The 26201-nt window shown below is 38.8% G+C and overlaps 2 protein-coding genes across 2 annotated transcripts; one reads left to right on the top strand and one right to left on the bottom strand.

The window, feature by feature from the left end:
* Positions 1-744: 744 nt before the first annotated feature.
* Positions 745-13626, bottom strand: LOC119914497 (KN motif and ankyrin repeat domain-containing protein 1-like). Its single transcript, XM_038733826.1, is given in 14 exon segments — positions 745-1270; positions 1272-1294; positions 1402-1500; positions 1739-1939; positions 2157-2299; positions 3268-3487; positions 4185-4272; positions 4436-4609; positions 4696-4804; positions 5362-5514; positions 5893-8469; positions 9381-9484; positions 12273-12443; positions 12800-13626. Coding segments are annotated over 12 exon segments (3861 nt in total). The 5' UTR covers positions 9418-9484; positions 12273-12443; positions 12800-13626; the 3' UTR covers positions 745-1233.
* Positions 13627-14628: 1002 nt separating this feature from the next.
* Positions 14629-17800, top strand: fbp1b (fructose-1,6-bisphosphatase 1b). The gene is made up of 8 exons (XM_038733827.1): positions 14629-14863; positions 15410-15572; positions 15704-15796; positions 16464-16604; positions 16761-16898; positions 17007-17126; positions 17274-17463; positions 17580-17800. Exons 1-7 carry the CDS (start codon positions 14694-14696, stop codon positions 17460-17462), a joined length of 1014 nt encoding a protein of 337 aa, XP_038589755.1. The 5' UTR covers positions 14629-14693; the 3' UTR covers position 17463; positions 17580-17800.
* The last annotated feature ends 8401 nt before the right edge of the window (positions 17801-26201 follow it).

Genomic DNA, 26201 nt, shown 5'->3' with positions numbered 1-26201 from the left:
TGTCATCCCAGAAGGAATCTTCTTCTATAGATGATGCACAAGAAAGCCCGCTAACAGTTTGCTGAAGACAAGCAGACTAAGGACATGGATTACTGGAACGATGTCCTGTGGTCCATTGAGACCAAGATAAACTCAGATGGTGTCAATGGTATATCAATATCACAAAAGCCTTTGTGGAGCCTTTTTTCCTCCTTTCTACATTCAAAAGGTTTCAGCAGTTTTCAGTGGGTGTCTTGGATGAATGTTTTCTCACATTAGTAGTATTAGAAGTACCTCAACCAGTTGAAAACCTGTATTTTCAACCAGTGGGTCATCAACACTTATGGTATGGTTATTTTGAGGGGACAGCAAATTTACACGGTTATACAAGCTGTACATTCACTACTTTACATTGTAGCAAAGTGTCATTTCTTCAGTGTTGTCACATGAAAAGATATAATCATATATTTACAAAAATGTGAGGGGTGTACTCACTTTTGTGAGACACTGTATGTCCCAAAATGTTGAAATATACCTTTATAGTACATGTCATTAACAACACAACCTCCCACGAATCTTAGAAACAGAAGAGCTATAGTGTGTGTAATTGCATTTAGCTTTGGAGTTTGGTAAAATGACTCAATTAAACATGTTTAAAATATATATCATGCTTCATAATTCTTTGAGTAAAGCAGTATAGATCTAGCAGAAGTATCAACTTTTAAATATAATACATTTGTTTTCATAACAATTAAGATAATTAACTTATTTTTCTTCTACTTGTAGATATTTATGATCTATATTTTATTCATTTACATATTTGCTCTAACATTTTGAAGTTTGATGCTATTGTACTGTGTACTTTATTGTATCTTATTCTCTTTTGCAATTATAAAATATTGCAATTATAAATATTTATAAAAAAACAAATTAAAATAGTTAAAGAAACGTTTTAGTGATGGTCTATAATAGATGACAGGAGGATGCAGGATACAACAATAACTATTATCTTGTATGAACAGTGAATAGTAATATACTCTGTCATGCATATATTACCTGCTGAGTTACAATACAATACACACAATATAATACAAATGCTACACTGCAATATATCATTGTCATTGGAGAATAACTCGGTATCCAACTATAAGATTGAAGCTGACACTGTAATATCTCCTCCTTTTGTTATATTTCGTGAAACTGAATCACCTCAGAAGATTCAAGAAGTAAGCATTCAGACTTCAGGGTATCAGCTCATTCAAAAATATTTCTACCACCAGAGGAAGAGAGGCTTGCCACAGTGACGAGCAGCTGCCTGTTAAGGACAAATACACACAGGGACAAACACAATAAAAAAGTTTTTTAAACTTTCCATATATATACTTAGTTTAAGTGTTAGTGTGAAATAGTTGATCCACATACCCCTGTCTGTCCTTTGGAGAAGTTGGCATGTGCGTAAAGGAGCACTGCAATGTCATTATGTCCTGCCTCCAGTGCAATGGACAGGGCTGTACTTTCATCCTGTAAACACACAAACTCATACATTATGAGATGTTTTGCTGTTTATTGTACATTTACAGATGGAAAAAAGCATCCTGTAAATATTTAATTATACAAATCTACCCCTTTGTTTCCCTGACATATTTAATTAAACAAATGTTTTAATACAATATGTGAAAAGTTGGAATGTTTCAGCTTCACAGCTTGCAGCCACCAGGCTCACAGAAGCTGCCCAGAGTGGCAGTAATGATTCACATACACTGTCAGTCAGGGTGGCATCACAGTCTGGCTGTGACAGAAGTAGTCTAACAATGTCAGCATGCCCGTGCTCGCTTGCACACATCAGTGCCGTGGAGCCCTCGTCATCCTGGAGATTGACCTGCGCCCCCTGTGCCAGGAGGGACTGCACCATGTCCATCCTGCCATGGCTCACAGCCAGCATCAGAGCTGTCTGACCAGCCTGGACAGCAGAAGGCAAGGGTCAAACAAAAGAAAGATGGTTAATGATGCCCAGTCCACACATCTCAAGCATTACAAATACAGATTCACAGCTTGTTTGTGGAATAAGACAATTCACACTTTTTTCACTCTTTCCTCATTACACTCTTACAGCAACATATGGACACAATTTAGTCAAACAGCAGGACATCACACCCATTACCTCAGAACAGACTCACCTGGCTGGCCTTGGCATTGACGTCTCCCTTTGTGAAGAGCTGCTCCACAATTCTCATGTCCTCTGGACTTTCCACAGCTGCGAGTGCAGCCAGCATGATAGATGTGTAACCTGCCTTGTTCTGTTGATTCACGTTACACACATCTGATGAGATGGTGGACAATTGGTCCGGTGAGAAAAAACAAAAGAGAGGAAAGCAGAAAGATGTAAAGAAGAAAGAGGTACATCTTATTTATTTTTTTTACTTATTGGCGGTACTTGCAAACTCTTTCCTCATATACTGAGGGTACCAAGTTTCAAATACTTAATAATAAAAAAAGCTTTTTCTACATAAGAATGTCCAATAAAAAGTCCCTTGTCAAAGTTATTTCATGTGCACAGATGTATATGCAGAAACCTGGAAAAGATGTTAGCGCTCTCAAAAACCATGCTTTAATTAAAGCAATAACACAAACCCATTATGCTGTGTGTCCGCAAATAACCGTGGCTTCATTGCTGCTGTGCAATTAAAAGCTCAAAACCTTGTATTTTGTGAGTACTAAAATTCTACATAGTTTATATTCTAGCATGACAACAAGAATGAGCATCTAAAACACTCACTGCGCATCCTGTGAAGCATCAAACTACCTTGACTGACTATCAATTGGGGACCATTTTTGTTATTTTCTCATTTTCAGATATAGATTACAAGGACAATGTAGTGGATGTAGATTAGCTTGCCTTTTTAGGGTGAGGTCTGAATTTTGAGCAATTTAATAAAAGCTTTAGTTGAACTTTTTCCATCAGGAACATTTTAAACATAACCCCTCTGTGACACAGAGGATTAGACCTGTTTACTTTTTTGCTGATTATATGCTTCTATTCAACCTGGCCTTAAAACAGACAGAGGTCGGTCAGATCTCCTCTACAGGTTAGTGAAATTACATGCGTTGCTGTAGCATTTCAGAACTTGTGAGAATCACTCAACTATTTTACTTCTACTTTCATGAATTGAGATACAAGTACTGCTTCAGTGCAGCGGTCCCAAAAATATATTCTCACAGCGAGGGACAGAAAAGATGAAAAAGACTGAACGTTGTTAGACTACACAGTGACCTCCGGTATTACTGCACCTGCATCAAGCAATTTCTTGACAATTGCAAAGCTGGAGTGAGACACACTGTAGTGCAGAGCTGTGTTTCCATTGCCGTCAGCCATATTAGCTATATGTTGCAATACTGAGGGAGAAATGACCCGAAACATAGACAAGTAATCCTCCACCGTCTCAGGAGCAGCTGACTTGTGGCTGGACACAGAGAACCACTCTTTCTGGAGTGTTTGCAGACAGTCTTGCTGCAAAGAACAAAAGAAAAAAAAACCCAGGTATGTGAATATAAAAATAAAAAATTCTATCTTTTTTTTATGTATCCTCATAAAAATGCCTTGCAAGTTGTCGTAATTCACAGTGCATAGCGTAATTTTGACAACTACTTTCTACTTTGAAGTAACATCTTGTAATCATAGCAATGTGACTGAAAGAACACAGACAAACATCATAACAAAGCAACAATACACATTTAAAATCTCCAAAACAACATCATAAAGGAAGAGGCTTAGGAAGCTGTCTTCATTTAATCCACAAAAAAAGTTTGCAGCAGGAGTTTCATAATAAAATCTGTCTTGATTTTCCTTTTCAATATAATTCTTTTGAGCTCCACGCCTCTATATCTGTTTACCAAATCAGCGCAACAGTGATGAATTGCTTTCATTTCACAATGGTATTGTGGAGTGAAAGACATGGTCACTGTGAATGCAATGAAAGAAAATTACAGAGCCTACACATTCCTGCACTTTTTGTATCTAAAGCCAAAGTCATTTCTTTTTAAATGACATACTTGAACACACCCCAGCAACTCTCCACGCCCATCCACTGACATACTATTAAATGTGCGCGCGCACACACACACACACACACACACACACACACACACACACACACACAGAGTAACCTTTAATGGCTCTTACACTGAATATAGAGTAGAAAACATACCAATTCCCTGCTGGATAAAGCTGTGTCATCACTCAGGTGCAACTTTAAGGCTTGACAAGCAGAAAACATCTTTTCACTTAACTTGCACCTGAAAGGAATAAAAAATGCTACAGGTTACATGGTGGGAGTTCAGACCTCTGAAAGGTAGACTGACACAGTAAAATATCAATATTTATGGATGGATTTTCAATGCTGTGATCTTATTTAACTGAGATTTTGTGGCTTTAAAACCTTATGGATGCCTACATTACCTCTGTTGTGTGTGTGATTTTGCAGACCCTTTCGATCCCTTGATGGAGACACCTTTGGCCTTTTTTGCTTGCATCGCATCTTGAGAAGCCTCCTTTAATTTTTTGGTTCCTCTCCTTTCTACTTCCTCTGCCTTATCACTAACAGAGAGTGCATAAGATGACATGGGGTCCAATCTAAGGATGAAAACCACAAGTTAATACACTGAAAATATGTTAAGATAAAGATTCTTTATGGAAAATATAAGGGATTAAATGATTACCCTGTGGTCACCCTCATAAACTTCATGCTCTTCCTGTTGCTGCTACAGCCTTGGTCACCAGTCTGTTTCTTCTTTACAGACTGCAGCACACTGTCATTAGTTGACCTGTCTAGAAACAACAATACAGCTCATGCCTCTGAATCTTAACATACACAACACTTAATTATTTTGCATTGTGTTATCTGCAGTGTATTTTAATAAATACAACACATGTAAAGAAACAGATACAAATCCACTAGGTCAATCTGGGCATGACTAGGCAGCAATGAGGACATATTCATGATGCTATATTCTTACAAATGTGAAGGCCTCATTTTAAAAGAGAAAGCTTTCTCTGACACCAACTCCTCCTACGAAGCCATTCAATTTTAGATCCTCAGCCACAAACTGGTATGTGGTACGAGGCGCCTTTCAAAACCAGATATCATTCCAAACATTGCAAGTGTATCCTTCAGAAGGTCAACTTGCCAAGCCAAAGACAACCACTTCCTCTAAAACCTAAGACAAGTTTGAACTGGGCCTCGGGAGTGGTCTGGAAGTAAAATATTTTTAAACTAGACAACTTTCGCACAGACAGTATTTTTTATCCACTTAGTGTCTACTGTATTTCACGTGAAGATGAACTTTATAACAGACTGACACACACAAACACACATGCATGTTTACCTTGCAGAGCAGAGGATGCCTGTTGTTCTAACATCAGTATCATTCTTTTCACCTCTGAATCATTGCCACCCTGTTGGCAGATTCCGGGCTTTGCTTTGTCACACTTAGAAGAGTCAACTGACAGTTGAAGTGAAGACTGAAACTCTCTGCTGACTACGACAAAAATAGACATTTGGTTTTGAATAGTAACAGCATGACATTACAGATATTATATCCATTATATTACATAATAATAATGCAACATTAAAGGTGCCTAGTAGAGTTTTTGAAGCTCTATGATGTACAAGTTTCAAGCTATTCCACTGACGGAGAATTGGTGGCGGCAAAATGCCAGTAAATGTAGCAATGAACCAGCAAATGAAGGGTAAAAGAAGACTGCTTGGATGTAAATACCAAAGCTTGCAAATGTTTAATGAGGAAATTTGTTTATCAAATTTTCCAGGCCTTAAGAATACACACAACGCTTTTTGGTGAAATACTATGTAAATATAAGATTTTGTTTACAAGAATACCACAGCCCTATAGTTTTACCTGGTGGCTGAGAGTCTAAAAGATGGACTGTTTCTGCCTGTGCTGCAGCTCTGTTGTTGCAGGACAGTGTGGAGCTGGCATTTCCTCTGCTACTGTGCTGCTGGACAAACCCTTCTTTCTGGTGAGTGTTGTCCTCTGTGAGCAGGTCCCCATGTTCCCCGAGGAGCCTATGCATCTTCTCTATGTAATGGTTCAGCTCAGGGTCCCACTGGGAATGTGAAGATTCCTGGAACATCTGGCCAGGTTTCCTGGATGAAACTGACAAATCCCGTATCCTCCCCTCCCCTACACCGATGCTCCTTGTCTTGATGGGGTCCGGTAGATGGGACGGTCCAGAGGCCATATTTCGGGTTTTCAGTCCAACCAGGAAATTCTCATTAATGTCAGTGAATCCAACACCAGTGTCTCGTGTTACCTTGGTGACTATTTCTGGTGTTTGTTTTAAGGCACTCGCTAGCATATTTGAAGTTCCAACACCAATTGTACGGGTCAATGGGGTGCATTTGCTGTCCCTGTTGCCTACTGACACTGTCCTAGTAACAGTCTGAGTGGTGTTGGTGTGCTTTTCCTGGGTACTTAAGACAGTATTAGTGCTGGAGTCTGTGTTGAAGGCATGTCTGGTATTGGTAAAGCGAGACACTGAATTGGATACAGTGTTGGTACGCTGAGAAGCTGTCTGAGGTGATGCCATAATTCCAAGATCCACTCCTCTGACTGTGGCAATACCTTGAGAAACCATTTCCTTTGCCTCAGAGATGATCACATCAACAGAACAGTCCCCACAAGCCACCGAATGATACTCAATCTTTCCTTTATTAGACCTCAGATTCTCCACTGTTACCTCTGTGTTGGTTTCTGCATCACATAGCTTTATCTCCATCCCAACTCCTTCTGTGTTTGTAAAAACCTGGATCCCCACACCCTTTTCCATGGTCTCCACTCGCTCCCTGACATCCCAGTGGCTCATGGGTACATCTGGTCCTGTGCAAACATCCTTCAGTTCAGGCCTACAGCAAGATACTCCCATAGTCTTCACCTCTGTAACCTCCCCTGTGCTGGCGTCTCGGTGCTCTGTGTGATTACCCACTCCCTGGCTTTTGGTGTGAGGCCTTGCATCGATGCCTGTGCTCACAGTGGATGGCCTAGCAAAGGAGGCTTTATCAGTTCGGTTCCTAGCTCCTGCAGCCTGAAGCTCCAGTTTCAGACGACTCATCTCTGTCTGGAGTGCTGATTCTTTCAACTCTGCCTCTAAGTGACAAATTCTCTCATTCAAGGCACCAATTATTAGTTGTTGTGCATCAAGCTCTGCTTCCTGTTCTGTGTAAATTCCAAGATTAACTTCAGACACTCCTGTTGCAATGGACCTGGTCTCTACTTTATCAGTGTATACATATTTGTTTTCTTTTGTTGGTTTAGACAAGGTAATATCTATATCTTTATCAGTTACAACTGCAACTGACTTCATAGACTTGTCATGCAGATGGTTATGGCCTTTTCCGTGCCACGCTTGCAAATGCCTTCCCTTGATGGTTCTTTCCAATGTCTGCATCTCTTCAGCTAGTTGCTTGAACTCCTTGAGGTCGGTGCAGTCACTTCTCACTCTGCCCTCAAGTCCATCTTCGGTATTCACTTTGTTCTCAATGTCAGACCTTTCTATGCTATATGCGCTCTTCCAGATCACATCATTCATGTCCTTATTGTCACTCTGGATCTTGAGCTGAGAGACCAGATGTCTCTTTTCCTCCTGAAGGACTGAGATTTTTACCTGGAGGATAGGGATGATTTTCACTTGCTCCTCCAGGTCCTTCAGCCTCTGCAGGGCTACTACCATCTGGTCACGGACATGCTGCAGGTGAAAGGGGCCAACAGTTGTAACTGGGGTGGTTCTACCAGAGCTCTGTGGGCTTAGCTTAAGGCATCCAGTACTGCCTCTACTGCCCAGCGATGAGCTAAGCTGGACATGGATATCACCTCCTGTGCCACTAGGCTTATTCCCATTGTTGTTCTGATTATATGCACCTAGGCCCGTGAACGGGGATAGTGACCCAGGGGAGCTTACCCCTCCAAAACTGGCCAGTCGACGACGAGGATGTGGCTGAGGTGGAGGCTGGCTCTTCACCTCCTGGTCCAAATGTTTGTGGGTCTCCACAATGGTCTTTTCCAGCACAGGGGTTTGTCTTTGTAAAACAAGAGATCTTGCAGCAGGCTGAGGCTTTGACTCACTAAGTATCTGAGAGGTAGCTGGCCCTTCATTCCTGGAGGGTTTGTTATCCATTGAGGAACCATGTGGTGGAGGAAGAGGAGGTCGACCTTTGGTAGTAGAAGACATGCCCAGTAGTCTTGTATTATCACTGCTATATGACGACAAGGATTCTGCAGAATACCACTGGCTGGATGAAATGCCACTCTGTGTTTTTTCCACATTATTGATGGCCACTCTGGGCCTTCTCTTAAGGCTTAGCCGCTTAATGGTGGTGCCCTTTTGGAAGCTGTCCGCACACCTGAGGTAGTCCACGTCCGACTGATAACTGTAGTCAATCCCCAGATAATTAGGAATACACTCTTCAGTGCTTTGACCTGTTGGACCAATTGTGGAATAGCTATAGGTTAATACTATTGCAGCGTAAAACAAAACCGTCCAAACACTGGGCTGGAAAGTGGGAAATCTAAAACACATACCATGTGGGAATGTCTGAAAATGTCCTGACTGCATATGATAAAAAAATAATTAATAAAATTTCATATGTTTTGGGTTTAAATTTAAACTGTAAAACTATACATTACAACAAAAAACCAGTGATACTGAACATTGCAATTCTAAATTCTTCAGGACAAAAAAATGTCAAAAACCACAATATGCTACGGAAAATACAATCTCTTTGTACTATATGCTATATACTTTTTTCCCTTACAGTTTCTTTCTTTCCTTACCTCAGTATTAGACGCTCATCTGTGACCTTTTCAATTTGAGTCTAGAGTCTTCCTTCCATCACCTCCAAATGTTTTTGACTAAAATCTCTCTGAGCCTGTCCCACAGTAAGAGGAGTGACAGAGGAGGATTTACCAATCGTGTAGACACTGTTTTCAGTAGTTACTTCTCTCCAAATGGTATGTCTCTCTACATAGACTGGACCCACTCTATAATTATTCTGCAACTTTCCCTCTAAATGCCTGACCATACTCTTGGCAGGATTTCTCAACCACAGACATCTTCCAAGTATTTCAGCCAGTAAACACAAAAAGTAACAAATCTTTTTCATTTATCAAACACTTAACATAATACACATTTTAATTCATGAAACAGGTATAACTGTATTCAAATTGTAAATTTGGACACTTTAGTTGAGACGAATGTTTAAGTTGATTGAGATATTCCCTTCTTTACAATCTTTAAATTCCATTATAACTATTATAAATTTAAAGTTATAAAATCCACATCACGCAAAAAATAGCATTTAAGTTATTGGGAAAGTAATAGTAGTAGTTACCTGACACATTTCTCAAGATGTATCTGCCTTGAGCCATGAATATGATTCACAAAATATCAATAATGGAGCGCTTCCTTTATATCCAGTTAGAACTCTGAATAGGTCTGTAAATAAAAGAAAAATGGAGTTAACCATGCTTCGCATCTTAATAACTAGCTTTTACAGTGCATGTATTGTCCTACTGCATTACTGGTTCAGTCTCTTTCTCTCTCCCAGTCCAGGTCTAGCAGTCAATAACAGCTAACCTTACTTTGCTTACATAAAGGAAATGCAACACCAGGCCATGACATATTATAGTTAATTCTGCAAAAGTACAGTGAGCAAAAGGCTAAGCCTCAGTGCACAACAGTGACTCATCACATTGTAATGCCATATCACTTTCTCATCAGTAAGCACCTTCTCTTCTCAGCATGTGGAGGTTTTTCACAAAGAATGCACATAAGGTTTAGTTGTGTCAATGTCTTGTACAGTAATTATAATAATAATACATTTTATATATAAGCACCTTTCAGAACACTCAAGGTCACCTCACAAAACATAAAACAACAGTATAGCAATAAATCAATAAAATTAATTATAATTACAGTGCATAAAATCAGTGTACATAAACAATTTTTAACAAAAGATTGGTGTGAACAGATAAATAGTGATCATGATGGATATGCCAGTTTAAAAAGATGTGTTTTCAGGCGAGATTTAAAGATGGAAAGCGAGTATTTGTTACGGACGTCTGGTGGTAGAGAGTTCCAGAGACGAGGGGCAGAACGGCTGATTGCTCTAAACCCCTGTGGTGGTCAAACGAGCACGAGGTGTAGTGAGGTGAATAGATGAAGACCCAAGAGTATGGGCGGGTGTGATGATGTGAATGAGGTCAGTGAGGTACGGAGGAGCGTGGTTGTGAATGGCCTTGAAGTTCAGGAGTCAGTATATGTTTTTTCTTTTCATAGAGTCCCTTATATTTGTCATTAGCTGAATTGTGTCTTTGTATAAAATAGGATTACATGAGATAAGTTAGGATAAATTAGATTGTTCCATAAGCAAAGGCATTAGGACACAACAGTGAAAAGAACATGTAATATGCATACGAGACAAATTTGGGGAAAAAACATCGTAATAGAGCTCAATATCACAGAACTGAGTATAAAGAATTGCCAAATTATGTAAAATATACTGCTGTCAACATCAATATGCTTAGTATGCTGTAAAACAGTAACTTCATGTAAATACAATTCCTAACATTTATGTACATCTGTAACACCCAGGTGTTACCACCAGTCTCCATCTCTGTAGTCAATTAAACATGGATCACTAACATTTGTAACATATAGCATATGTATGTATTTGTAAGTAAAAAATTGGTATATATATAAAAATAAAAATAAATCTCAAAACTCAGGCTGTCTGCACACTGACATCTAAAGACACTCTATTATTCATCTGAAGCCAGAGTGAACAAGTAGAAATGACATCAAGCTTCAGGCAATAAATCCAATAAGTTTAGCAAGTTCTCTTTAGAGTCAGCCACAATGACCCAAAGTACTATTTCTGCTGCTCTCAGATGAATGTTACTGAGTGACTTGGGAAAACTCATTGTATGAAAGTAGAGTCAAGTATGCAGTTAAAGAAGAAAATGCTTGAAAACAGAATCTGGAACTAACAGATAAAGTATGAATGGGTTAGAGAGTCAAAGAAAGACAAAAAGACATACAATTTACACATGAGATTTAAATGCATGTATGCTTTATGCCTTTTCGTGTCAGATACATCAAAACATCGTACTGCATACATAAACAGCATTACTTAAATATATTTTAATACTTATGTATTCACAAAGTAACTCACATAGCCTCATTTAATTAATCATTCACTAACTTACACACAGACTGACACCCAGGGGCTATTGGGATTTGTCTTCTCTATATGTGTGCCCATGATAGTTTGGCACACCAAATACAGTATGCTTTACTTCTTGACTCAAACATCATATGTGACTAGAGATGTCAGTGATAGGTTATCAACACAGTATGTGGCCTGCTTCAGTTATGGTTGACTGACAGTATTATGTAGTTGTTGTTGCCTTAGATTAAAAAATGTCATCAACCTGCTATTTCACAAGACTTCTATCTATTTTTGTTTGTGAGACACGTATCTGTTTCTGTCAAACAGCTGTAGAATTAAAATTGTGTTTGAATCCAAGCGAACTGGTTTAATTTCAATGAAGTGGATTATATTATTTATCTGTTACACATCTAGTAAGTTTATTAGACTTAACTTCAGTAGCATTACATAGGTGGTGTTTTCAAATAACCTGGCGCACAATGTCATATTTATTAGGATGTATGTGAGCACTGAATTCATATTGTTATCTACAGTATATTTATGATAAAAATAATAATTTTGTTGAGTGCGGCAGATTTGCCATTTTCCAACCACTGGAAATCAGTATGCAATATTGGCTGGATATTCAGTATAGTGGGTCATAAAAATTTTGGGAAATACTATTACGCATTTAATTTTCCAATTTAACTGTTGCAAACTGTTAATGAGATGTGATCATTAAGATATTCTGTTATGGATGTAAGTGTAGGGCGGTGGGCTCAACTTGGGGTCACCACCACAAGGGGTAGGACAAGTCTAAGGGGTCATTATATGATTAGGGGTCATTATAAGTAAACAGGAATAAAAAACTATATCAGCTACACCAAACTATGTACATTTTTTCAGACTTTCCTCCAATTTTGCTTTTTTTCTTGTGAATTACAAGATAATTTCTTAAAATTAAAAATGATAAAAATCACTCTTTGGATGAAAATCTGAGACCAACGTTAGCGCGTTTTCACTTGTTGGCCAACATTAGCTGGCTAATGTGTTATGTGATGAGATGCCACTCACCTGTGCAGGTGGACAACGACAACAACTTTGTGTGATGTTGAAGTTAAAAATAACGTCACACAGTAGCCTTAACAGTTGGGAAAGGTCGAATAGCTCATTTACATTAATGCGATCGGGAATTCGTCATTTTCCTCCACTGCTTCACCCTTTTTGCTTGTGAAACGCCATTCCCTGTGAAGAAAAAAGTTTTCACTGAAGTAAGACAACCACTGCGCATGTGCTGAATGCTGTCAACATGAACAGCAGGTGCTCCTGGGAGTCAGTCAGGTGATGAATAGTCCTCGTAAATTATTGATATATTTTCTATTAAATTGATTACACAGCATAAAGAGTACCTAAATTCACTTTTTCCTCCAGTAGCATAATTGGGAGACAAATTCACTTTTTGTCAGTTTTCTAAAGCAAAAAAACAAACAAAAAAAAACCGCACATTATTCTTTGTTCGAATATTATTTGTGGATTTAACTATACCATTCCACTGTTTTAACACATTAATCAATGGCAAAAAAGAAGTTGGTCACTCTTACATGCTGCATGGTGGTGCTGCCTTACCAGAGCAGTTATGAACACATTCACATAAATGTGCGTTCGAGATGTCTGCGGCTGACTTTCGCCGACTTGATGGTAACGAGAGCAGGGGCGGGGAATTAAAACGGCGCCGTCAAGTCGGACACATTCTACCTGCGTGAGCTTACTGCGAGCTGAGATCAATTTCAAAGAAAAATGCTGCGAGATCAGGCAAAAGTGTGGTTTCAACTTTGTGCAGCCGGAGAAAAGCAACTGCGGCCGCCGGACTCGGCGCCTGCAGCCGCCTTGTTTTAATGTCATGTGACATAGTGACGTTTTGCAGTTTTGAAGTCGGACAATTTCTAACCAGCATGCCTTATGTTAAGTCTGCCATGTATTACGTGAAGTCAGCGCAACGCCGCATGAAGTCAAACGCACTTATTGACACACTGATGGCACAGCCTTCAGGAGGAATTTGGTTCAGTATCTCGCCGAAGGCCACTTTGACATTAAGTGATTGTTTTTATTTGCAGAGAACTAAAAAGCTCAAACTGATTCAGAGCACATTGATTCATGCACAGCAGAGTTAACAGCAGGTTTCAATACCAGCTTGTAAGCTGCACAGCGACATCATGTGGACACAGAGGAATATTACATTTTGTGCTCTACACTAGACCAGCACTACCACACTTAACTTGAGTTTGACTGGGACAACCAGGAAAGAAATATTTCATTTAAGTGTCATTTATATTCTTTACAAGGATTTATTGATTTGAACTATTGTGGATGTGTGTGTGTGTTGGAACAAAAATCATTAATTAAATGAAAATCCATTGTGTAATTTTTGTACTGCTCACATGCTGATTTGACCTTTCCACCTACATTTTCATCATTAACCTGAAAAAACTATGAAAGCTGTGTGATTAACCACCAAACATTACATCATGGTGGTGGCTATTATCGTACCTGTTATCTTGTTAAGTTCAAAGTTCAACTTTAACTTAAGTGTGAATACAGGACAGTAAGTCCTTTTACCTTTCCATGTTTGTGTCACAGACACAAACAGCGATACACTATTTACATGCATGTAGAAATACACTGAAACAGAGACAAGATGCACCACCACTCCCTCTGAATGTGGCTGTGTATTACCTCAAAATACAGTTTGCAATGTGTTATATAAACTCAGGTAGGATGAACAAGTACAATGAGTCCCATGATTTGAACTTTACACTTCTTCAGGATCATGCAGGGAAAGAATGTTAAAGCAGTTTCAGTAATGTCGTAAAATATCTAGTGCAAGCTTTGCACTAATTCTAAAAAAACAAAAAGGGAATTTACTACAAGAACTTTTTGTGCTGCTTTTTGTCCCAGCTGAAATCGGTACACTCTGGACATGTCGCCAGTCCATCGCAGGGCTGTAAAAAGATTGTTTCTGTTAAAAGATTTTGGGATAATTATGCACCTCTGCAGCATGAATACAATGAAACAAAATCCAATTGTGTTGAGACGAAGTGCACTTTGAAGTCTAACATCACACAATTTTAACTTAATAAAGTGATTTTGTTCATTCAAAATGTCACTCACAACTTGTATTTAGTAGAGCTTTAAAGTGCGACAAAAAAAAAAAAAACACAAATTGAACTGAGCCGGGATTGAATCAGTTACAGGTCATTGTTACTTTAAAACAAAAAAAAGTCGCTATCTTTGAACTTTGGTCTTTTAAACCTGCAGTTACAGAAGCGATCAAACCAACCACTAACTAAGAGAAAGGACACTTTTGATTGGTTAGAAGAGCTGCACACCCCCATCCCTCCCCCCATCTTAGTTCACTAAGTCCACTTTTTAACTTTGGGTCCATGCACACCTATTTCACTCAAGACATTAGGTCCCAGTCCCACTCCTGACAGCAAAATGTCTGACAAAGGAGCCTTCGACACCAATGTGGTGACCCTCACCAGGTTTGTTCTGGAGGAGGGCAGGAAGGCCCATGGAACAGGTGAGCTGACAACCCTGCTCAACTCCATCTGCACAGCTGTCAAAGCCATCTCAACTGCTGTCAGGAAGGCTGGGATTGCTAACCTGTGAGTAGTATTTCTTTTTTAATGGTTTTATTCCAAGGTGTGAATAATAGAAGGAAACGCATGTATCTGTATATATAGTGGAGTTAAAGGGTGTCTTATAATTAATGGGCAAATTCACGAGGATGGAACAACAGTATGCACCATATTAAACATTTGTAAATCAATCAATCACTATTATTTGTTGACTTCCTTTTGCTTTTATCTTAACGTTACTTTCAGGTTAGCAGATTTCAATTTCTATTTTGCTCAAGTTCATGGTCTTTTCTCTCTTTAAATTAAGTGTGTTTAAAAAACGAAATGATATCTGGGTTTATGCAGTACGACATGATAATCATTAAGCTGTTTTAACTCTGGCCCTGGCCAAAGGTAAACTCTGTACATGTTGTGTACATTTCCCCAGGGCAGAGGTCAAGAAGATAATGGGCTTTTCAGACTTTTCTCACTGGTGCAATAGTTTAACAAAAATCTATTGTAGTGTAAAATTGCCTCTGAAAGGATAGCTTTTATTCAGGGTTTGATCACTTCTGTCTGCTCCTCTCCTGGAAGATATGGCATTGCTGGAAGCACAAATGTGACAGGGGACCAGGTGAAGAAACTGGACATTCTGTCCAATGACCTGGTCATCAACATGATCAAGTCCTCCTTCACCTCCTGTGTGCTTGTGTCAGAGGAAGATGAGAAGGCCATCATTGTGGAACCAGACAAGCGGGTACTTATATCTGTACAGTATGTTCATGCATGTCTGTGCAAATATCTGACGTTTTTCATTTTGTCTTAGATTTTCACATTTTTTCTGGTATTATTGTGACATAGTTAAAACGATTTTTTTTCATCTGACAGGGAAAATACATTGTGTGCTTTGATCCACTGGATGGTTCCTCAAACATTGACTGTCTTGTCTCGATTGGAACAATTTTTGCCATCTACAAAAAGGTAAGTAACAGTGATACAGCATGCTGATTCAAAACACTGTTTATTATTTACCCAAAATTCATATTTTCTTCTGAAAATCCACTCTAGAGTTCTGCAGACATCTGTAAAATAAAAAAGTAAGGTCTAGTGGTGGAATGTAGCTAAGTACATTTACTCAGATCCTGTGCAGTTTTGAAGCAGGCTACAGAAAATATAATTTACTTCCATTATATGCTACTTGATACTTTTCTAAGGACATTAATGCATCAGTAATGATAATCATGTCCTGTAATATATAATATTACAACCACATGGGCCATTTTTCTATATAATGACTACCTTTACATTTGATACTTTAAGAACATTTAGTTTATAATACTTCTGTACTTTAACTTTAACATGTCAATGTAAGACTTTCACTTATAAGGCAGTATTTTTACATTGTGGTACTTTTACTTAATAAAAACATCTGAATGCTTTTTCCGCTTCTGGTAGGGTCTTCCCCTGTACATATACGCAAGTCCAAGGGTACCGAGGCCCTAAATCCATAAAAATAGTCATGTCTACTGTATCATCCTGCTCTGTATCCTTATCAAAGAAAATAGCATTCCAACTGGCAGTGTCAACAATCGTTGACCAAAATGCATCTTCCGGTTCTTGTTATATTTTTTCGTGTGTTGTTCAACAGACTACAGATGGTGAGCCAGCTGAGAAGGATGCTCTGCAGTCTGGAAGAAACATTGTGGCAGCTGGTTATGCACTGTATGGCAGTGCCACAATGATGGTCCTCTCCACTGGTCAAGGAGTCAACTGTTTCATGCTTGACCCCGTAAGACCAAGGTTTTACTGTAATACATGGCATCAGAACTGATACTTGTGTATATTGTTTTGTTACTCTGATTCCTTTTTGCTCATTATTTCAGTTTGGATGTTTCTTCATTGTGATATTCTGGTTTCTCATTACTTCTTTGTATTTCTTTTTTAGGCAATTGGCGAGTTTATCTTGGTGGATCGAGATGTAAAGATTAAGAAAAAGGGAAAAATCTACAGTTTGAATGAGGGATATGCACAGCATTTTTATCCAGATGTGACAGAGTACCTACAAAAGAAGAAATACCCAGAGGTAATGGCACTTGCGAAGGCTTAATGTGGAATTCGCTAACCGTTAATTATATTGTGGAAATGAATACAAAATATTTTGGATTCTAAATATATACTTTACTGCTTCCAGGATGGTTCAGCTCCATATGGCAGTCGATATGTTGGATCTATGGTAGCTGATGTTCATCGTACTTTGGTGTATGGAGGGATCTTTTTGTACCCTGCCAATGTCAAAAGTCCTAAGGGCAAGGTGAGCAGGGGAGTTTGTACAAATGGACAAAAAAGTGTTTAAATATGGAATCATTTCATATAATTTATGTCTAGTTGCAGTAAAAGTCCCAAATAAACATTTTGTCCTTGTATGAAGTCACACCAATTTCTGCTTCTTGCCTTCCAGCTGAGGCTGCTGTATGAATGCAACCCCATGGCCTTCATCATGGAGCAGGCAGGAGGCATAGCCACTACAGGATCCATGAACATTCTCGACATCCAGCCCACCAACATCCACCAGCGAGTTCCTGTGGTCCTAGGATCCCCTGATGATGTGCAGGAGTATATTTCCATCTGTAAGAAGCATAACAAATGAGGTATGCAACTCTGTTATGTATAAACCTTACACTGCACTGTATAAAATAGGCATCAATTAGCATACTGTCAGGATAATAAATCACTTTATGTTGTTTTTCTGTCTCTTTGTATTCAGCTGGGAAAATGCTGCTGCGGAGCAACCTAAAGCAGAACAAATAACAGCACAATCAAGAGGCTCAATCAGGACATTCATTGTTAAGTGCTGTCTGCACTGCATTGATGGAGGAACTATAAACCTCACTGGGCCTACTAAGTCTGCCCCGCACTATGCTAATTCCATCTTTTTGCTGTAAGAGACTCAGCCTGTATTTTCTAAATAAAGACAAATTAAAAGACGTTCATGTTTTTTAATGGATTGCATAAGTCCGGTATGCATGTATGGGTTGATTTCTATGTCTCTATGTAAACATAGATGTCAAAAAAAAGGTTTTCAGTTACAGTTGTTACAGTTTGGACAGAAGAAGAACTGCTTTGTGTTAAACCTTTGTTTGGATGAAACATTGGATAGCATTAGAAGTTTGTTTGTAGTTTTTATTCCCATCCAAAGCTGTCATTTAGTTATTTTTTGTGGCTACACATCCGCCATATACATATTCTGCCTCTTTCAAAAGCTGATAAATACTGTGTAATTTCACTGACCATAAATTGCTTTTGAAAGCAACAAATCCAAATGAACACTTGGGGCTGAGGTATAACAGGATGTTTACACACATTCACACCAGGAAGTTAATCCATCTGCTTCAGCAGAGCAGCTGCAGGTTAAGGGTCTTGCCCAAAAGCACCCCAGTAGTGGTAACTCTTTTACTTTCCTTACTTAGATTTAATCTTCCAGTCTGGGAATACACCCAGCCTGCTTCTCTCATTTCTTAGAATGTATGAACAATGCTTTCCTTTCACAGTCTACCAACTCCTTTTCCTACATTTAGTTTGGACATTATGGAATATTGGGATGCAAGACCAAGTAAAAATCATTGTTTCTAGAAGTTCTGAATAACTAAATAAATGATACAGGTTGTTAAGACAGTCCAGCTCTCTTTTGTTTACATTGTTTTCAGAGGATTTCCGTATATTTTGTCACCTTTTTAATGGGGTTGATGACTCATCCCATAATTAAAATGCTTGAACCTTTTGGAAATTGCGCTTAATCGCTTTCCTGCCGAGAGTGAGATGAGAAAATTGATACCACTCTCATGTCTGTAAATATGAAGTTAGAGCCAGCAGCTGGTTAGCTTAACTTAGCATGAAGACTGGAAAAAGGGGGAAACAGCTAGCCTGGCTCTGCCTGAACGTATTTCATCCTCGACATCACGAGAGCTTCTACAAACGGCTATACAGCATATCGGCATGGCAGTGATCCTATATTTTCAGTCGTCAGTTGTTTTATCTTGCTCGTAATTAAAGTCTGTTATTCATCCACTGCAATGACTTGAATTTTCAGGGCTTGATAGTCAGTAGTGTATATAAGCTTTCCTCCAAACCAAAGATCAGATATCTTTCTTGTACTTGCAATGCAATATTGCTCTCTGGTGGTGACTTCTAAAACGTTTGGATTAGGAACATAAACAAGCTTATTCATAACTGTTTCTCTTCAGCTTCAATGTTCTGCATAAACATAAATACTCATAACAAACATTTTATTTAAAGAAATGTATTTTGTATTATGATGAATGGCACTGTGACATTAGCCTATAATTGACATTTTATCAATACTGTAAAATTCTTATCAGAATTATAATAAAAACACAGACCCAACCCCAAATTAAGTACAACAAAGTAAAATCTGAAATTGCCATTTTAATCAGAGCTTCAAGAGAAGATGAATGGCAAATATAGCTAAATAACCAGATGATGCAATACCATGAAAGAGCCACCAGAGGTCCATGCCCACAGAAAAAAAAAGGTAAAAAAGAAACAAAAACAAACATAAAAGAAGTTTTCTGACATAACACACCTCCTTATATTAATTGTATATGGAAAATCTATGGAAATTTCTGTTAAATTTGGTGAAGCATAGAATCAATCAAAAGTGTTAAAATGATAAAAAATTTAATTCTTCTTATCTCTCTTCATTTTATCTTATAGAAAGTAAATTTTTAACTCAGGCTGAAGTTTTGCTTATTATTTGCTTAGCCACCAGGGTATGTGTAACCGCTTGCAAAATCTTTGCACTTGTATCCTTTGTTACTGTATTAGAACCACACTTATATACATACACACTATAGCTTTTAGACACACCAAAGCTATCTGTCTGCATATGTAAATGTGTGATAAAGTAATACCATATCTAATTCCTCTGTCTTTTAGACAAGTTGCAGGTCTAAAAAATGCTATTTAATTACATTACTGTTACTGCACTGTAGATTGGTTCAATTAGAGTGTGATTTTGCTTTATAGTTTGGCTTTATATAAACATACAATAAATACTTTATCATCTAAACTCTTGACAAGGATCCTGTATAAAGTATCTTCTGTCTGAAGTTAATAACCTGATGGCGGAAGGAATAAAAGATTTGGAGTACCGATAACTATGTGTATGTATGCTTATATGTATGCTTGCTTTTATTTATTATATTATATTATATTATGTGTGGATATGTGTGGATATATGCTCATGTATAGCCTAGCCTACATTTAGGCAACATCTACATATTTATTTGATTTATTACAGCCAATAAATGTAGAAAGTTAAATTGGTCAGATTGTAGCAAATATAATAAATATCATAAAATAGTTTAGTTTAGGCTATGCCATGGTGCCCAGACCTGCCAACCAACGTCTAGTGTTAGAAGACAACAAAACACCCTGCAGTTCCATAGACCTGTAGACCATTACAGACCTCAGAATTAGCTGCCCTGCCGTTCTCTTGCTTTTGTGGATGTGTGGATGCATGGCATGTAATGAAATGCATGTAATGTATGGTATACTTGTCTGACAATATTAAAAGACACGATGTGTGTCACTTTTAAAAGTGTAGGCAAAAAACTTCAGTCTATTGTTTGTTTGTTTTTGGTTCTTAATATGTCAAGCCTTTATATCGCAGACTCTACATTGTTCTGACAGCAGCTCGGCCACTAAGTTCTTACTTCATTCTCCAAGGGTGATCACAGGTAGGTATAAAAAAAACTCAGACTGTATGATTACGAGCTCCAGATAAAATATTGTGCAGGGAAACACAATCATAGTCAAATGTTGTGGAAACTGAAATATCAGTTCTTGTTTAGTGCAGATGAGAGTTGGCCATTAAATACCTTATCACAGTACTCAATAGATCTTTATTGCTTTCATCATCAGCATTACACAGATATGACTGAAAAATGCCAGTCTCTCCAGCTATTATCGTACTTTAAGATCATTAATCTTCAAGTCTGAGAATCTAATCAGCCTGCTTCTCCCATTTCTTAGAATGTATGAACAATGCTTTCTTGTCACTGTCCTGCTAAGAAAGCTGAGACCAACTCCTTTTTCTACATATTGTTTGGACATAATGGGATTTTGGAATGCGAATAAATTCAAAAATGTGTTTTTAGAAGTTCTAAATAACCATAAATCAACAACAATACAAGTTTTTCTAACGTCAAGACAGTCCAGCTTTCTCTTCTTATTTAATTTTTTTCTGAGGCTTTCTGGATATTTTGTCATCCTTTTCATGTGGTTGACGACTTATCCCATAATTAAAATGCTTGAACCATGTTCAACATTTTGGGAATTTCTCTTATTAGCTTTCTTGCCAAGAGTTACTGTAGATGAGAAGATTGATACCACTCTCATGTCTGTAAATATGAAGTTAGAGCCAGCAGCTGGTCAGGTGTAGCATGAAGGAACTACAGATTTTGTTTTGTTATGCAGCCTTGTGCTGTATAATTACAAATAAGCAACCTTGTACTTTGTACTTTGAACAAAAATGCCTTCAAAGTCAGCATGTACGGCATGCATCTTTCCTGATATTGTAGCTTACTATGGCTTCCAGGAAAGGAAAAAATAGATTCAAAATGTGATATGAAACTTAATGAGCTTTTAATTACGTTACACAATACACAATAATAACACTAGTGTGTGGATCTCTGGCTGCTGATGTCACTTGGAAGTTTGACAATGATGTAAAAAAAACTCATCTGAGAGCATAATGGAATTTTTATTGCCTTTTTTCACTTAGGTCTGGGCAATTTAAAGCCTCTTGAATACTGTATGTGAGTCATGAAAGTTAAATTATGTGAATTCATGGCAGATGTTTGATCAGAGATGGAAGGCTCAGTGCTTTTGAAAGAACTTCCTTGTGTATAGAGAGAATACATAATAATTAATGTAGCCCCAATGTGCTGGATGGAATCCATATTGTCTGGTATTCCCAAAAAATTGAACCTTCCTTTGTGCTGTGTGTTTGTCAGTGTCAACATTCGAGGGCCTCAGTACCCATGAGACACACAAACACTTTACAGGCACACTTGTTTATTTCCATTTTGTTCAGACTGTGTATGATTATAGGTTACTGAGTCAATATTTAGATTTTGCAGGAAAAGCAAAACCCAGCATGTTTATGTTGCCCTTGCTACTGTGTGTGTGTGTGTGTGTGTGTGTGTGTGTGTGTGTGTGTGTGTGTGTGTGTGTGTGTGTGTGTGTGTGTACTATTGATAATAGTATGACTATTAAGTATTCAAAATAAGCGTAACACTTTAAGGATTACTGCTGAATGTGCTTGGCTGCACTCCAGTGTTTGCCATGCTTTTCAAAAAAGGCATTTCCTTAATGGAACTACTTGTTACTGTCTGACTATTAATCTTTTGTTCTGAAAAACACAGAACTAAGCTAAATTAAATTATATAACAGAGGCTTGAAGTAACAGTCCTAGGTAGTATACCAGAATATTTTAGTCAAATCATGCTGTCATGGCTACTTCTGCTAACTGATTTATTGTAAATTTAAATTATTTATATATTTCATTTATAATTTAAAACAATATGTCATATGTGCCATGTTTGCCTTTTTGCTGCTTAATTTTGTTTGTGCATCACTGTTCTGTCCTTTTTTTTTGTTTAACCATGACAGGTCAGTACCCGTTGTTTTCTGTTGTAGCCCTTCACTGTCTGACTGATATCCAGCCCGTGTCCAGACAAGCTCTGTTGACTTTACACTCTGATGAAGTGTGTCATGGTGGCGCGTCTGTGGTGTGTCTGTGTAGCTGACAGTTTATTTAACCTCCCTCCTCTCTGTTGCCCACCTCAATTTTGCTGGTGCTGAATGGAAAGGAAGATCACAAAGACAATAAATCCTCTAATTTATACAGAAATTAAAGAAATAAAAGAAAAATATTCCAAAATAAAGGCGGTTGAAAGAAGCATGTTCTTTTTAGCCATGCAAGCTGTGTGGCTCTGGGTGGGAGTGGGAGTGAGTTTCCGGCATGTTGTGTAAAGCTGTCTCTCTTTCTGTCTATAGCCGCTGTCACTCTGCCTGTTTTTCCTGGAGTACTGTGCCAATATGCCAGTGGCTCGCTGTGCTGCATTAAAGGTACGAAGCCCTTGTTGATCTGCCTCTGAGCCGGGAACGTTGAAGTAACAGAGCCTGAATTTATATGGAGAAAAGCCACAGCCGGAATGCCAGTGTTTCTGTATGAAAGCGGTTGTGTTTCGGATTATGCTCGCTCATGAGTTCATGCCTGTGGTTCAAGCATGCATACGAGCACACGCCTGGTTGCAATCTTAAAATTGCACCGCTAGTCGTGGCTGACCATAAATGCGGACCATAAACACTGTGATTGGTCGGCTGGGTAGCCTCGCAATGCCTCCGAGCTGACAGGAAGTGCCGTACTTTGAAGTAACAGAAGTATCAGAATGTGATCCATTTGGTCAATAACATTTGAAAAGGCTACACTAGCCGCACGTATAAATCAAGCTTAAGCCTACCCTTCATTGCCTAGTTCACACTACACGATTTTCAGCCCGATTTGCTGCTCAGCGAGCTTGGCGACCGTCAGGCTATGATCGGGGGTGAATCAGCGGTTTATCGGCGGTCACCAGTCGTTATGTGTGTTCTACATGACGACGCATCAAAACGGCTCCCCGACACATCACTGCCACAACGCCGACATCTGCCAGATATCTAGCATGCCAAATATCTGGAGAACTTGAAATCGACATCCAGCCAATGAGAGCAGGCAGCCGCAGAGCAGGCAGCTATTTTTTCACCGCAAAACACTTTTTACTCACCTCCAACTCTCTCTGTAGCTCAGACAATCCCTGCTACCTACGTGTGCTAATCCATTCTTTCACCCATATTCTTTGTCTTTTATAATTGCTATCTTTATAATAACAAACAATAGCTGTTTTGTGTTTAAGTGTGCATCATTTCCAGTTTCACATTTCACGTGTGTGTGGTTTGGAGATCTGCGTCGAGTGACACAGCCGCTGTCATTTCGTGTAGTGTGTGACCCCCTGTCACCAATCAGTCACGTAGCGTGAACACCACAATGACTTCAAGACTCCCGTCACAAGACGGCACGTTGTGTAGTCTGCACGAGCCTTTAGGTGCCTAGTTAAGTGGTATACATTAGTTAACTGTATTGTAATTCTTGTGTTTTTCTGTTATTGTTAGAAAACCATTACGGTCAAGGCTCATCGTCTGCTAATGCTCTACATGTGTGCATAGTGGCAATAAATGGCTTAAACTGAAACAGTTGTCCCTACTACATTCTTATTGATGTATCATGGTGATGATCAATCTCCGATGAACTAATCCTATAGAAGTTTGTTATCAGCCTAAAGGAAGATGGTGACCGTGGTTGCTAAACGTCAGCCTATCAGTGCTTTCAGTGTGAGCATGTAGCTCAAAGCACTGCTATGCCTAAGTACAACCTTGCAACGCTGCTAGCGTGGCTATAGACTCTTAGTCTTGTTTTACTTTTTTGGGGGGCATGTTGTATTCCTTTATTAGACATTTATTAGTCTGTCAAGACAAATGCATGTTTTAGCAAGTGTTCTTGACATTAAGCAGGCCAACAGAGGACAGGAATTGATTATAGGTAATTAGCACAATCCAAGAAATGCCCCAAATATATAGGACTATAAAACAGCTGATTGTGTGCCTGTAGGGTAGAAGATGAAACCGATATCTATATTTCTATTCAGCCAGCAATCTCCACTATAAAAAAGATTCTCCTTGCCACGTTGTGTACCAGAAAAAACTTTTTATAACTTCAGTCTTCAGACTACATATTAGACCTACCATCTCACCTCTTGTTTAACTGCTCAGCATGGCTTTTCTCAGCACAGTGACAGTATGTAGACTCAGAGAGCCTATGTTTAAATTAAACATAAACTCTGTATCCAGACCACCCTGACTGGAGCTAACTGCTAATCCAAATACTGCCTCAACGACCCATATTTGTACCTGATTCTTCATGCATCCCCAATCCTGTGCACCCCCTGCCCAGTGAAATTATTATTGAAGTATAGCTTATTTTGGAGGTAACAGTAAAAACATCTAAATGTTTCCTTGGCATTTTCCCATCACAAGACCTCATATTGCCACATCCAAAATGTCAAATATAAACTGATAAAACTATCCTTAACTCTCTGGTTACCCAGCCAAAGCTCACTTTGTCACTTTGGAGTCTAACTCTGGAACCAAAACTAATGTAAGTCTATTGAAGCCAAGTTGGATGGGCGTTTAGGCAACAATAATGCTTGCCGCGTACTGAGCTGGTCCAGTAACTTCTCAAGTTCACCTTTTATAGCAGAATATTTTGTCCAGTATGTCCAATGCCTGCTTTAGGGTAAGTGTCTATCTCAGCAAAAATAGCTGGCTATGGATCAGCACAAAACAAACATCGGGGGATCAGGATAAAATGATAATCTATTTCAAGCATGCCTGTCCATGTATGAATCCTAAGAGAAGGTTGATCTTCATTGTTTCATTTGTGGTGGTTCAAATAGAAACAGTAGTGTTTGTCTATGGAAGAGGAAAGCCCACTCAGATCATCTTGATTTATTCTATGGTGTCATGGATGGGGACAGTTGGACCAGACCACCGCTGGTGCTGCACCTTACAACGGGTGGTGTGTTTGGATTAAGAGCATGCATGTGGTTACTGTCACTGAAGACAGCCTTGACTGAGCTCAGACACTTCATATGCTTGAAGTTATCATGTCTTCTGTTTGTAGAATATGTGTGTGTATTAAAGTTTAAGATCAATAGCTGTAATATAGATGGAAGGAATCTAACCACCAAACTATAGGCCTCTCCGTCCACAAGAACAAAAATCTAGCATATCAAAGGATGTTCTTGGACATGTTTGCATTTGTATGTTTGAATGTTTTTACATGAGGGATGTGCATCTGTATCTTGGGCTGCTTTTATGCTAAGATGATACATCTTTGTCAACTGGGGTTATGCATCAGCAACTGGTGACACTCACCAAAATGGCAGCCCACGTTTCCTGTGTCTGGCCTGAAGTTAACCAAGAATAGTCCTGAGGCTGCCAGTAAGATAATCTTGGAACAATGGCCCATGCTATTCAAACAGCGTCTTCAATTCTGCTCAAACACTGTGATTACTCAGGCAAATGTCAGAGAAGCCCTGGGTCACATCTCATTACTGCAGCTATGCCTTAAAGATTGAGCCCAAAATGTGCCCCACATTGGCAGTATGCCAGGCAGACTGGGTTACAGAATGTGCCATGGAAATGAAAGACTGGGAATGTATCCTGGTTCTCCAACTCTGTGGGGACTGTACTGTGCATGCAGAGT

The sequence above is a fragment of the Micropterus salmoides genome, unplaced genomic scaffold, assembly GCF_014851395.1.
Source record: "Micropterus salmoides isolate LMB-PRFRI ecotype aquatic unplaced genomic scaffold, ASM1485139v1 Ms_hic_scaffold_20, whole genome shotgun sequence".
In the NCBI taxonomy this organism is placed as follows: domain Eukaryota; kingdom Metazoa; phylum Chordata; class Actinopteri; order Centrarchiformes; family Centrarchidae; genus Micropterus; species Micropterus salmoides.
The sequence above is the reverse complement of the archived record's forward strand: the minus strand, read 5'-3'. Positions and strand labels throughout refer to the sequence as shown.